At 40.8% G+C, this 13,287-nt stretch overlaps 1 protein-coding gene across 1 annotated transcript in view; it reads left to right on the forward strand.

Annotated features, from left to right (window-relative positions):
• Positions 1-12,877, forward strand: part of ranbp2 (RAN binding protein 2) — a 28,731-nt gene extending 15,854 nt beyond the window's left edge. Inside the window, 11 exon segments of the mRNA XM_017302497.1 lie at positions 1-2,628; positions 4,230-4,307; positions 6,336-6,512; positions 7,491-7,577; positions 7,674-7,849; positions 8,839-9,091; positions 9,181-9,270; positions 9,358-9,512; positions 10,183-10,456; positions 11,181-11,521; positions 12,032-12,877. The exon segment at positions 1-2,628 is cut by the window's left edge and continues 28 nt beyond it. Coding sequence (XP_017157986.1) covers positions 1-2,628; positions 4,230-4,307; positions 6,336-6,512; positions 7,491-7,577; positions 7,674-7,849; positions 8,839-9,091; positions 9,181-9,270; positions 9,358-9,512; positions 10,183-10,456; positions 11,181-11,521; positions 12,032-12,337 — 4,565 coding nt within the window. The 3' untranslated portion in view covers positions 12,338-12,877.
• The last annotated feature ends 410 nt before the right edge of the window (positions 12,878-13,287 follow it).

A 13,287-nucleotide genomic window follows, 5' to 3' on the forward strand; every position in this document is an offset into this window, starting at 1 on the left:
CCACTGTGGCTCCAGCAGCTCAATCAACCACTGTGGCTCCAGCAGCTCAATCAACCACTGTGGCTCCAGCAGCACCAACTGCACCTGCGGCGTCGGGGTTTCTGGCAGATTTTGCCAAGAAAGATGGACAGTGGGACTGCAACGTCTGTTTGGTCAGAAATGAAGGGTCAGCAGCTCAGTGTGTTTCTTGCCAGTCTCCAAATCCAAATCCTTCTTTAGAGGCCATGTTTGGCAAGAAGGAAGGAGAATGGGACTGTGAGGCTTGTCTCGTGAGAAATAAGGCCTCTTCCAATGAATGTGTGGCCTGTAAAACCTCAAACCCTAATGCTAAAAGCACAGTCACATCTGCTGCTTCTGCCTCGTCTTTCAGTTTCAACTTTGGAACCACGAGTTCATCCAACCAGGCTGCTGGACCTGCATTTCCTTTTGGAAGCAATGGTGCATTTCAGTTTGGACAAAATAAAGACAAAGCTTCAGCATCTGCATTCAAGTTTGAAGCTCCACCGGCTGTGCCAGCCACCACAACCTCCTCTGGATTCTCTTTTTCAATGCCCATCCCAGCTGGTGGCTTCAAGTTTGGCGTTCAGGACTCTGCAACAGATTCAACCTCATCTAATAATCAAACTTCAACAGGGTCTGCTTCCAGTATCCTCAAAAACATGGCTGACAAACACAAGGAGAAAGAAAATGTGTCTACACCTTCCGTAGACCAAACGGAAAAAGATCAAAATCCTTTAATTGCTGGAAAAGCCGATACGTTTAGTTTTGCAGACTTGGCCAAGTCCTCCGAAGGAACCTTCCAGTTTGGCCAGAAAGATCCCAACTTCAAAGGTTTCTCGGGAGCAGGGGCACAGGTATTCGCATCGCCACAGACGACCCCAACCAAGGTAGAGGCCTCAAACGAACTGGAAGACGATGGCATGTATAAAACAGAAGAGCACGATGACATCCAGTTTGAACCAGTGGTCCAGATGCCTGACAAAGTGGACCTGGTGACTGGTGAGGAAGATGAGCAGGTCCTCTACTCCCAGCGCGTCAAACTCTTCCGATTCGACTCCGGCACCAGTCAGTGGAAGGAACGGGGTGTAGGTACCCTGAAGTTTCTTAAAAATGGCACAAATGGCCGGCTGAGAGTGCTGATGAGAAGGGATCAAGTTCTGAAGGTTTGCGCCAACCACTGGATCACCACCACTATGAACCTTAAGCCGCTGGCTGGCTCAGACAAAGCCTGGATATGGATGGCCAACGACTTCTCTGATGGAGATGCTAAACTCGAACAGCTGGCTGCCAAATTTAAAACCACGGAGCTGGCAGAGGAGTTCAAAGAGAAGTTTGAGGAATGTCAGAGACTTCTTCTGGATATCCCTCTGCAGACGCCCCACAAGCTGATGGACACTGGCCGAACGGCTCACCTCATCAAGAAAGCAGAGGAGATGAAGTCCGGTTTAAAAGACTTGAAATCGTTTTTGACAGATGAGAAGACGAAAATCCAAGACGACGAAGTGCAGGGAGACATTACTGCCGCAAGCGAACTTTCCAGTTTAGGGGTCAGGCCTCATGGGGAAACAACAGGCCCCACCTTGGAGTGGGATAACTACGACCTACGGGAAGAAGCCTTGGATGACACTGCTGACTCATTGGTCTACACCACCCCTGTTTCGAGCAGCCCCCTGAGGAAGAACCTCTTCCGCTTCGGAGAATCCACAAGTGGGTTCAGCTTCAGTTTCCAACCCGGCATCAGCCCATCCAAGTCTCCTGCGAAGCTCAACCTGAGCAGAGCATCAGTGGGTACCGACGAGGAGCAGGATACAACTCAAGACGAAGAGCGAGATGGACAGTACTTTGAACCTGTCGTACCTTTGCCTGACTTGGTTGAGATTTCCACTGGAGAAGAAAATGAGCTAGTGGTCTTCAGCCACAGAGCCAAACTGTACCGCTATGACAAAGAGGTGAAGCAATGGAAGGAGAGGGGCATTGGAGACCTCAAGATCCTGCAGAGTTTTGAGACCAAACGTGTGAGGTTAATAATGAGGAGAGATCAGGTGCTCAAGCTCTGTGCCAACCACTGGCTCTCATCCGCCATGAGGCTGGAGCCCATGAAGGGAGCAGAAAAGGCCTGGGTCTGGAGTGCCTTGGACTTTGCCGAAGAAGGAGATGGCAAAGTTGAGCAGCTGGCTGTGAGGTTTAAGATGCAAGAGACTGCAAATACTTTCAAACAGGTCTTTGAAGAGGCCAAGGCAGCGCAGGAAAAATCAGAACTCATGACTCCTGTGACGCCAAGACTCTCAGCACCCTCAGAAAGTGGACCATCAGCAACATCTGAAAGCACAACTACATCTCTTTGTGGGCAAGCAGCTATTGCTGTTCTGGAAGAGACGACACGGGAACAAACAGCCACTTCTCCGGCCGCCAGGTCGGCTGCGGCTGGATCTCAGAGTCCTGTCAATCCCCTGAAGACTGTGGTGTCTCCACCGAAGTTTGTGTTCGGCTCTGATTCTGTTCAGAAGATTTTTGGCTCTCCTAAGTCAGAGTCCCAAGCATCTACATCTGTGTCGGGTTTGACGGCCAAAGATGGTGAAAGTTCAGTCAAGCCTACAATTCCTGCACCAGCATTCAAAATGCATACAGGTAAAAAAACATTATGTTTTATTTTAATGTCCCTTTTGCTTCTCATTGGTTGGTGCAAATTGACACTGGATCTATCACCTAAGTCTGTTCATAGTTGTCAAAAGATTTGTCTCACTTTTTTCTGCCATTGCTGCTTTTTAAAATGTGATAAGACAAGTGTTATGTTTTAGCTGTATTAATCAGTGGCGGCTGGTTGTGGAGGAGAAAAAAAAAATCTAAATATTGAAAATGATCTGTAAGCATTTTTTAAATTTGTATTACCCTGTGTTCCTTAATAGTGTTTATTTAAATGTAGTCAACATTGAATTTTAGTGAATTTATAGTGAATTTTCCCCAACAGACTCCTTTTAGGGGCACTATTGGCTAGTGAAGCTAAATAACCAATCACATGTGGTTGCTAGGGAAAATGAATAAACATTTGGCCAATCAGAATAGCTGATTGGCTCTCAGAGTTTTGCTCTTGCCAGAGAAGATGCCAGAATGTTTTGGGTCGCCATGGTGATAAAGTTGAGGGAAAGAATTCCCCAGTTTGCCTGACAATGCAGAGGATTTTACAGACAGCTGGTAAGCTACAGCTTCTGTTCCTCTGCATGTTAGTTTTAGCTACCTTATTGGTGTGTGGTTTTTATGTTTTATTTTACTTTTTCTTTTCATAAGCTACTATCATTTCTTCTTTGCTGTTAATCAGTAATGAACATTGCAGCTCATTTGAGTTTTTTATTCTAGACAGGGAAGGGAATCTATTAACAGAAGTTTATCCACCAGCCACCACTTGTATTAATGTATGCAAACAAAACCAACGTAGTCAAAATTTAAAAATCCTGCATATACGCTCCTGTTTAGATTACATTCATTCATTCACATGAACACAGTATTGTTTTGGGGCTTTTGGTGACAAGAATTGGGTGCACAAATTTGAATTCTTTCTAACCAAGAAAGAAGCACTACTCCAAAATCAGAACCTTAAGACAGCTGAAATTTGGAGAGAATGTTTTTGGTCATTTGAAGCCTAACCTGAGCTGAGGAATCCAGGTGAAACTTTAAAGCCTAAGAAAACTGAACCAACTGTCAAACATGGTGGCGTACGCATCATTCTGGGGGACTATGTTGCTACCAATAGTGTAAATATAATGGAAATATTGTAGGATGACTTCCACATTATTCAACTTAAGTTAGAACCTGAACACAGTTGCATGTTTCCAGTCACAGGTGTATTGGACATATTTAGCTTAAAATCTCTAAATTAGCTTTTCTATTCCTCATAAGAAGAGTGGTTGAATAATTAGCCAATAATTATGCCAGATGTTTATTGTTGGATACACAAAGTGTGTAGTTTCCTACATATTATTTGAAGAAAATCAACAATAAATTTAAGTTTGTGCACTTGATACTTGCTTTTGAAATAAATCCTAAAAAGCCAAACAATACGATGAGTTTCACGCTGATGATGAAGTTTAATTATTAAGAGGAGCGCTCAGGGATTTGGTCAAGACTCGGTTGTCACACACTTTCTCCCATTTGAACGATCTTGGCATTGTTTTCTGAACATGGCAGCCTCATATTTAGTGTCTCTTCACCAACAACAACCCGTCATCCTTTAGGGCTGGATTTTAGGCTTTTCAAAGATAACCCAATGGCCTTTTGGACCAGCACATCCACCGTCCAATTTGAAAGCCCAGGTACTCTTAACTATTGCAGTGTGTGTTAAAACCCCTCAGCTGTCACCTGGCTGGCCCCGACTTCAACAAACAATAACCTGTTTGCACGGAGTGGACAGACCAAACAGACTCAAGCTAACATGTTGCATGTCGTGTGTTGAAGTTCAGTTCTTGGTGTCTAACTTAACACAGCATCAGGATGTAAGCATCTTGTTCAAAACAAGCTGTAAAACTAATGACATTTTTTACCTTATAGGCACTGTATATACAAAAGTAAATAGCTGATTTTTTTTCCCTTTATTTTACCCCAAATTGTTTGGATTTTTCCACAGATCCCATGCATGCAGTTTTACTAAGTGAGGGAATTTAATATAAAAAAGCCTTTACTTTTTAAAGAATCTGTGCATAGCTAGTTTTGTTTCCATGTCAAATAACCACAATTTTTGCTATAAGATGCATGTCAGATTCAAACAACCTACAACATTTAAACAGTGCACAAAAAGGAGAAAGACAAGAGTTTTAAATTTACTTGCAAGGAGAACGGACAGAGACGTTCATTAGTTACAATCTCCTACCGCTCTAAAGCACGTTCTGTGGTACCCTCTCTTTTTATTTCCTTAGGGTGGTGCCTAGTTACATAGCGTATTCTGTTATCTTGAGTTAATTACAGTGTTATTGTTTCTTCTGTTGTTTTTATCTTGAGTCAGTCTTGTTGCACCTCCAAGCTGAGTAGTGCAGAGTGTGAGTGCAGAGTCCAGTTCCTGTTTGTTTCCTCCTGTAGCTGCAATGCAGGAACTGATGTACTCACAGAACAATGGTGATATACAGCACGATTAAATCAACTTCACACGTCAAAAACATAAGATAAAATGCTAAATATTTCTAACAATGCATCATTAAAAAACATGGCACTGCTACTTCCTGTCGTCTTCTTTGTGTTTTCTGCCAGTAGTATCATCTGGCTGTTAATCACATGACTCGTGTGATGTGAAAAAAATATTTACATTGCAGTTTTGTTCACAAACAAGCTGTAAAAGTAATTACATTTTTTACCTTGTAGGCACTGTATATACAAAAGTAAATAGCTGTTTTTTCTTTATTTTAACCCACATTATTTGGATTTCTCACAGATCCTATGCATGCAGTTTTAGTAAAACTGACTGAATTTTGTATAAAAAGCCTTTACTTAAAAAAATCTGTTCATAACTAGCTTTGTTTTCATTACAAATGAGATCAAAACTTTAACATTCTACTAATGTAAAAAAAATAAAATAAAAAAAAAATTCACAATAAGAAACACAAAGTCACATGTGAATAAGTCATTAAAAAACACTTTGTGCCATTATTCTACCACTACTTCCTGTCGTCGTCTTCGTGTTTTCTGCCAGTAGTAACATCCGACTGTTGATCACGACATGCTATGCGAAAAAAAAAATTTCCAGTGCAGTTTTGCAAAATTCGCTAATTTTGATGCATTCAAAATACCGCCTAATTTTAGCACAACTTGGCAAAAGACTTTTTTGTTTTTATTTCAAAATTTAAGCAAATTTATTTTCATAATTCCAGTTTGTGTGATTATGTGGTCAACAAAAACACAGTTATTGTCCTGTAAATGTGCATAAAGTGCAGTGTTGAAGCGCAGCAGGAGGCGGTAAAGTAAAAAGTTTCCTGAAAGGTGATCTGAAGACACAGGATGTTCCTTCACGGAGGCACGCACTGTGACATTTTTCACAGAGCCATTTTTAGTGCTGGATCTGCAGCAGCAGCATGAAATGTAATTTGCTGCCAGGCAAGGCATTTGCAGATGATGTGCACATCAGCAGAAGCTAATTAGGGGTAAAGCTCGAATGTTTGCGTAGTTTAATGTCATCAAACTACTACAGGTAGTTTCTCACTGCAGTAAATCACATGCATGCGTTTCATTGTTGTGCATGTGATTTTATGTTACTGTGTGGATCTAACACTTGCACTGAAAGCTGCAGTAAATAAATGTGACTTATGAGTCCTTGAAGTAGCTTAATGTTCACTGCTGCTGTATCTGTATCATAGGCTCTCCTCAGACGGAGGCGTCCAGCTCGGGTTCGGATGACGACTCCGATGTGGAGATTGTTTTTGTCAGAGAGCCCACAGCCGAGCAGGCGGCTTTAGCCAGGGAACTACGGCTGCCTCTCACCTTCTTCTGCTACAAGAACGAGCCAGGCTACACCAGCGATGACGAACCCGATGGTGAGACCTGATTTATGAAAAGTGCAAAAACAAACAAAGCTACTTTCTCCACCCTAATTGTGAGGCATCCTGTACAACTCTACTAAACATCAAGCAAATCTATTGAGGGAAAAGCATAATTTTCCACAAATGTCAACATCTAATAGAGGAAAAAGTGACATTTGTCGCTCTAAACAAGTTTACTAAAAACGTCTCTTTGGGTTGTAAAGGTTGTTGTGGTTAAAATTTAAATAGATAATTTTTAATTTTAAGCGCCACAATAAGTCCAAGCTTGGATCCAAATCAATATAAAGTTTTACGAAAATCTTATATAGTATAATCCCTGAACCAAATCTGTCAGAAAGTCAGTGGAGTCATTTTCGCAATCTGATGGATTTAAAGAATGTCTGTAATGAGGAGCATTTATTTAATATGATGATTTAATATCAAAATTATATTAATAATTCACACACTAATACAAGCAGGTTACTGTTTTTTTCTCTGAAACATACTGGACTCTTTTTAACACAGGTGGAAAAAAAGCTTCAAAGTTATAAAAAATTTAATTTTTCATCCACGTTGAAATATGTCAGAAGTTGATCACAATCTGCAGTTAATTTTGGCTGGATTAGCAAATCAATCTGAACAAATTAGGATTTTTAATTGGTGAATTTCCATCCTGTTTGTATAAAGACATGCTGCTGCAGTTTGCCAATTTATCATAATCCACTACATTTGCTTGTTTAAATCTGTACCAAATATTATTTTTCTGCTGGTGTTGTATTGCTTGACCAGCAGATTTAGAAATTAAATCCATCTTAACTTTTCCTTGTGGTTTTGTATTATTCATCTTATTTTTACACCATTATTGGGTATCATAAAGATGCAAACAGTTAATACCTGGTAAATCAACGGAAAGCAGAATTGTGAGCTAAAATTTTATATGCCACCTAAACTTAAAAATGGGAGATTTTTACTGAATTTCTTTTTTATGGTTAGATGAGGACTTTGAGTCAGCTGTAAGAGCCTTGAATGGAAAGCTCTACCCAGATGCTCCTGAAGCAGCAGCAGCAGTCTCTGCTGAGGGTAAGCCGCTCAAACTTTGTCACACTGCCGTCATAACAGCAACTGAAACACATTTGAGTAATTCTCCATCACACTGAACCTCTGTGCTGCTCTCAGAGCCAGACTGCCAGTTTGTTTGGGAGAAGAAACCAACGCCAGAGGAAGAGGAGCGGGCGAAGAGCCTCCAGCTTCCCCCGACGTTTTTCTGCGGCCTGAGCGCCACAGACAGCGACCCGGACAGCGAGGAGCCTGAAGACTTTGAGACGGAGCTACGCAAAGCCCAGCAAGACCTGGTAATGGGTCACATAGAGTTTTATCCAAATTTTCACCTGCTTTCCCCCCTTCTGACAATCTTTCAGGGGACCTATTATGCAAAATTCACATTTTATGAGGGTTTTTTTGGATCTCAATTGCTTCTAAAAACGGCCCAAAAGCTTAAACACCCAAATGTTTAATGTTTTTTGGTGTCCTGAAAATGAGCTGTTTCAAAAACCTTGCGACTGTCAAGTCGCATTCCATTGGCTGGTCTCCGTTGCCTAGCAACCTGCAGCTTGTTACCTAGCAACCCAAGCAGAGCTCCAGCACATTTTCTCAGCTGGTTTTATCGCTGCACAATGGCTGCTGGAAAAGACAAGTGTTTAGTTATTGACATACCATCCAGTAACTACTGGCTGCAGTCTTGTTGGTTGTGCAGGAGGCTCAGCTTTTACTTTTCAAAGATGTACGGTTGTATAATCACGCATCTGTTTGTAGCCATTTTCATGTGCAAGTGTAAAGATTGAGTTGGGAGCGTGGCCAGCAGCAGATTATCTGGATTTAAAGTGACAGGAGGCCCTAAAACAGATCAAAATAGACAGAACTGAGCAGAGTAAAATCTCAACTAAGAATCATTTTGTGCAAAAAATTAATGAACAACTGATTTAACATTTGGGAGGTTTTTGACACAGCTCCTTTTCTAGACACCAAAAAGCAACTTATTGTTATTATTTTTATTTATTTTAAAGACTTGGTCTTATTTTTTCAGTCAAATTAAATCTGTTTTATTTGTATATTGCCAAATTACATTAACATGAAAAAATGTTAAATATTACTCTTTAGAAGTATTCATCAAACACAGAGAAAGTTATAATATTTAAGGTTTATTAATGGATAGTTTTATTAAAACTGTCTGTGGTCAACTTTAAATCTGTCAGTTTCTCAGCCTTTTGTTGTTTTTTTTTGCCTGCTGCTTTTACAGCAACATGCTGGTCAGAACATCATTAAATAATTAAACCTTCTTCAGGTTGCCCAGTTAAACAGAGGTGAGCCGGTCTCCACCGATCCTACAGAACCCTCGCAGGCCTCAGCCTCGGCTTCAGGCCCGTCGACCAGCAGAGCAGAACCTGCAGACGGCAGACCCACTCCAGACGATCAGCTAGGAGAAAAACCCACAGACACTCAGAGTGAAACTCCCAGCAGCAGCAGCTCTCCTATCGACCTGTCCACTAAGAAGAGCCCAGAACCAGAGTCCAGAACCGACACCACAGCTGCTCCGGGTACAGACTTTATAATCTGAGTTTCACCGACAGTTTTCTGGTCATAATCAGAATAATTTAATTAAAAATCCCGTTTATTTCCCTCTCAGATTCTTCCTCCTTTGGCTTCAACTCACTTGAGGGGTTTTCGTTTGCTGACCTCGCCAAAAACACAGACGAATTCGCATTTGGATCTCAAGGTTTGTTCTAGCAGAACCTTTGCCAAGCTTCTCTTTTCCACTGTTCTGAAATTATTTAATTATGCCTGACGCTCTGTCCTCAATCAGATGCCAATTTCTCCTGGGCGAATGCCGGAGCGACTGTGTTTGGAGCTGCAGCTCCCACTGAGGCCAAAAACTCGGCCGCCGAGGAGGGAAGTGATGAAGAGGAGGCCTCCAACAACGTGGATATCTACTTTGAGCCCATCGTTTCTCTACCGGAGGTACCTTCAAATACGCTCCTCGTTTTTATGGTTAAAACATTTAAGATCTCGGCACTGGAGGATATGACTTGAAATTAAAATCTCCTTTTTTCATTCCAGATCAGATTTTAGTTAATTTTTTTTACGTTTATTTATTGATTTTTTTTTCTTCTTCTGAGTTTTCTCTTCTATAAAAATAATGTCAAAGTGCCTTTTTATGCAATTTTACCAGAAAAACATCTTAAAATCACAAAAAAGAAAATCTTTTTAATGAGTAAAAAGCTTGGATATATTTACTGGAGTTTAACTTCACAAGATGCTCAACATTCCTGATTTAAATTTTTAAATTTTTGTGTTGAAATTCTCGTAAAATTACTACTTTATTCTCCATTGTCGTACAACTCTTGTACTATAATTACCTTCTTCTCATAATTAAAAATAAGAAATGTTGGTTTGTTCTGAATGTTCTGTCCCTGAGATGATCTGAATTCAGAGTGTAAATAAATAGAAACTTGTAAAACACGCTAGTCAAACTGCCAAAATAAGGAAACTCAAAAATTCCTTTGGTTGGGGGGRAAAAAATCCAGATTTTCTCAAAACTAAATATACAAAAAACTAMATTTCAATTCATCAAAAAGCTCAATTTAACGCCAGCCCTTTCTCACCTCTAAATGTTTTTTACTCTCTTAAGGTGGAGACTAAATCTGGCGAGGAAGATGAGGAAATCTTGTTTAAAGAGCGAGCCAAGCTGTACCGATGGGACCGCGACCTCGGCCAGTGGAAGGAGCGCGGCATCGGAGACCTCAAGATCCTCTTCCACCCGACCAAACACTTCTACCGGATCCTGATGCGAAGAGACCAGGTGCTGAGGGTTTGTGCCAACCACACCATCTCAGAGTCCATGGAGCTGAAACCCATGAACACCTCCGCCAACGCGCTCGTCTGGACCGCCACCGACTACTCGGGTACAAGCAGTTAAATGGGGAAACTATGATTCAAAGTTCACATTTTGCACGCTTTTGTTCTTCAATTTGGGTTTCTAATGTTTCTAGAAATAGGCCAAGCTTTTAAAAACCAAAAACCCAGCCAGTTTCTGGTATTAAGTTGATGTCGTTTGGAAAACCTCCTGAATGTAAGGTCACAAATAAAACGGCACTTCCCCTCAAGTAGCAACCTCAGCAGAGCTCCAGCAGGATTGGTCTCTCTGCTGTATGTGCTACTGAAAAAGACGTTTTTGTTTTTGACTTTCCATTCAGAAACCACTCTGCATTCTTGTTGGTTGTGCAGAAAATAGCCCAATATTGCCTATATTGGGCTATGTAGGAAATGTATAGCACAATATATATTGGGCTATATATATATATATATATATATCTGCTTTTCAAAGATGTACAGTTGAATAATTAAAAACTGATCAAGCGTACTGTACGCTAAAGGAATGCGATTGTTTTTTCATTTTAAGCATTTTTCTTAGAAAAGCATTTTTACATAAAATAATGAAAAATTTGCTAAATGTGCCTCTTGTTTTTTTTATTTGTAAGTGATTACTAAAATAGTCAGCTGCAGCCCTATTACAAAATGTGAAAAGGTTCAATGAATATGAATACTAATATACTTTGTGTATCTAATAAAGGAAAAGTGTTGGTGGTTTTGTTGCCGTCTTCCTAAAAGTTTTGCTTCCTCCTTCAGACGGTGAAGGTGAGGTGGAGCAGCTGGCAGCCAAGTTCAAAACCTCAGAGTTAGCCGAGTCGTTCAGGAAGACCTTCTGCGAATGTCAGAGCCGCATCGGCCAAACCGGCGATGACGCCTCGGTGCTGTCCAGAGTGCAGGAACACTCCAGAGACACGAACCCGCTGGTGTTCCTCAGGGTGGCAGCCGACGGCGAGCCGCTGGGCTCCATCACCATCGAGCTTTTCTCTCACATTGTCCCCAAAACGGCGGAGAACTTCAGAGCGCTGTGCACCGGAGAGAAAGGCTTCGGCCTGCAGAACTCCGTCTTCCATCGGGTCATACCGGACTTCATGTGTCAGGTGAAAGAATTGCATCTTGAAGAAGTTGTTTAATTCGCTGATAGTATGACCTAAGGCTGAGAGGACCAACTGAATTCATCATGATTAATCAGTTATTGAAATGATCAACTAATTTAGTAATTGATTAATCATTAACTGGAGTATACAGACTCAACAAAAAGACTGTTTTCTGAAAGGACAACACATTCAGAGCAGCAATTAACCCAAAACTGTACAAAAAAACCTACATTTTGCATTTAAGATTAAAAAAAGTTCTATGTAGAACTCCTTAAGTGACAGAGTTTAGCTTCACCTCGGTCAAATTACCTAAAAAATATTTATATATGCGTTAGGGCTGGGCGATATGGCTTAAAATAAAGTATTCAATTTTCAATTTCAAACTTTTAATTTTTTGTTTCATTTTAATTTTTAAATCACTTTCTTTTCCAAATGAAAAAGATGCAGATGTGCTAAAAAAATTTTTGTTCATATTCACATCCTTGACCAATCTTCTACTTCCTGCCGTTTCAGGGAGGCGACATCACCAAAGGTGATGGCACCGGCGGCAAATCCATCTACGGCGCCGCGTTCGAGGACGAAAACTTCGACGTCCGGCACACGGGGCCAGGCATCCTGTCGATGGCGAACCGTGGGCGCGACACCAACAACTCGCAGTTCTTCATAACACTGAAGAAAGCGGAACATTTGGACTTCAAACACGTGGTGTTCGGCTACGTCCGGGACGGGATGAGCGTGGTGCAGAAGATGGGAGAGCTGGGCACGAAGGGCGGGGCTCCCGCCAAGAAGCTGGTCATCACGGAGTGCGGACAGCTGTAGCTGCTCGGGTGGGAAGGTCCAGACCGTCGGCCTGGTCTGAGTTGGAATGAAGTCGACTAGAAGCTGGGAAAACTGCGAGGTCCAATGCACTTCCTGGACAATCTGGGAACCTCAGTGGAGTCACTTTGGTGGGAGGCTTTCGAAGCAACATCACTGCTGTTGCATTTTAATCATTTTTCAGATGTTTATTTTTCATGTGTGTATAATTGTAAATGGAACACTTCGTATTGTTTTTGTTTATTTCTGTCTGTGTTGTCCTATTTTTTTATTTTTTGATGGATTATTAAACATACTTCAGCTTTGTTTGGTTTGTTTCCTCCACCACAGACGAACGTTTCCCTGTTTGTTTTTCTTTCAGTGAAATTTATTCACAGTGCAGATAATTGGACTTTCACCAGTTGAAATAACCTCACCGTTTCCCCGTTAAGAAGATTGGTTTGGGGATTCAGCATCTGTACAGATTGAGATTATCAAGAAAAGTTGCTTGTTGTACTGGAATAATTTGCTGATGATTGAGAAATAAATTTGCTTTACACGTAATGCGTGGTTCTCATGTTTTGATATATAATTATAATTTTGGGATAATTGCTGATTTTCATCGGTGAAAACATTTTGATGATCATTTTCCACTACAGTGTTTTCTATCAAAATCAAAAATTCATAAACTGATCTTGTAACAAAATGTGAAGGACTTGATGGGGTATGTAAACTTTTAAATGTTTAAGCCTAAGTCAGCCACAACTTTTCCTCTCAGTATTACAATTATAGTTTATATGTAACTGGACTATAGCTTTAATCTGACATGCAAAAGAAAAATTGTCTTGGGAATTTAAAATTCAACTTTTCTAGCTTTGTAAATTACTCACTAATTGACTCACAATAGGGCTTTAACTGCACATTTAGTTATGAGTTTGGAAAGTTGTAATTGTATAAATATAGAAAATGGTGTA

Source organism: Poecilia reticulata, linkage group LG2 (genome assembly GCF_000633615.1).
Source record: "Poecilia reticulata strain Guanapo linkage group LG2, Guppy_female_1.0+MT, whole genome shotgun sequence".
Classification (NCBI taxonomy): domain Eukaryota; kingdom Metazoa; phylum Chordata; class Actinopteri; order Cyprinodontiformes; family Poeciliidae; genus Poecilia; species Poecilia reticulata.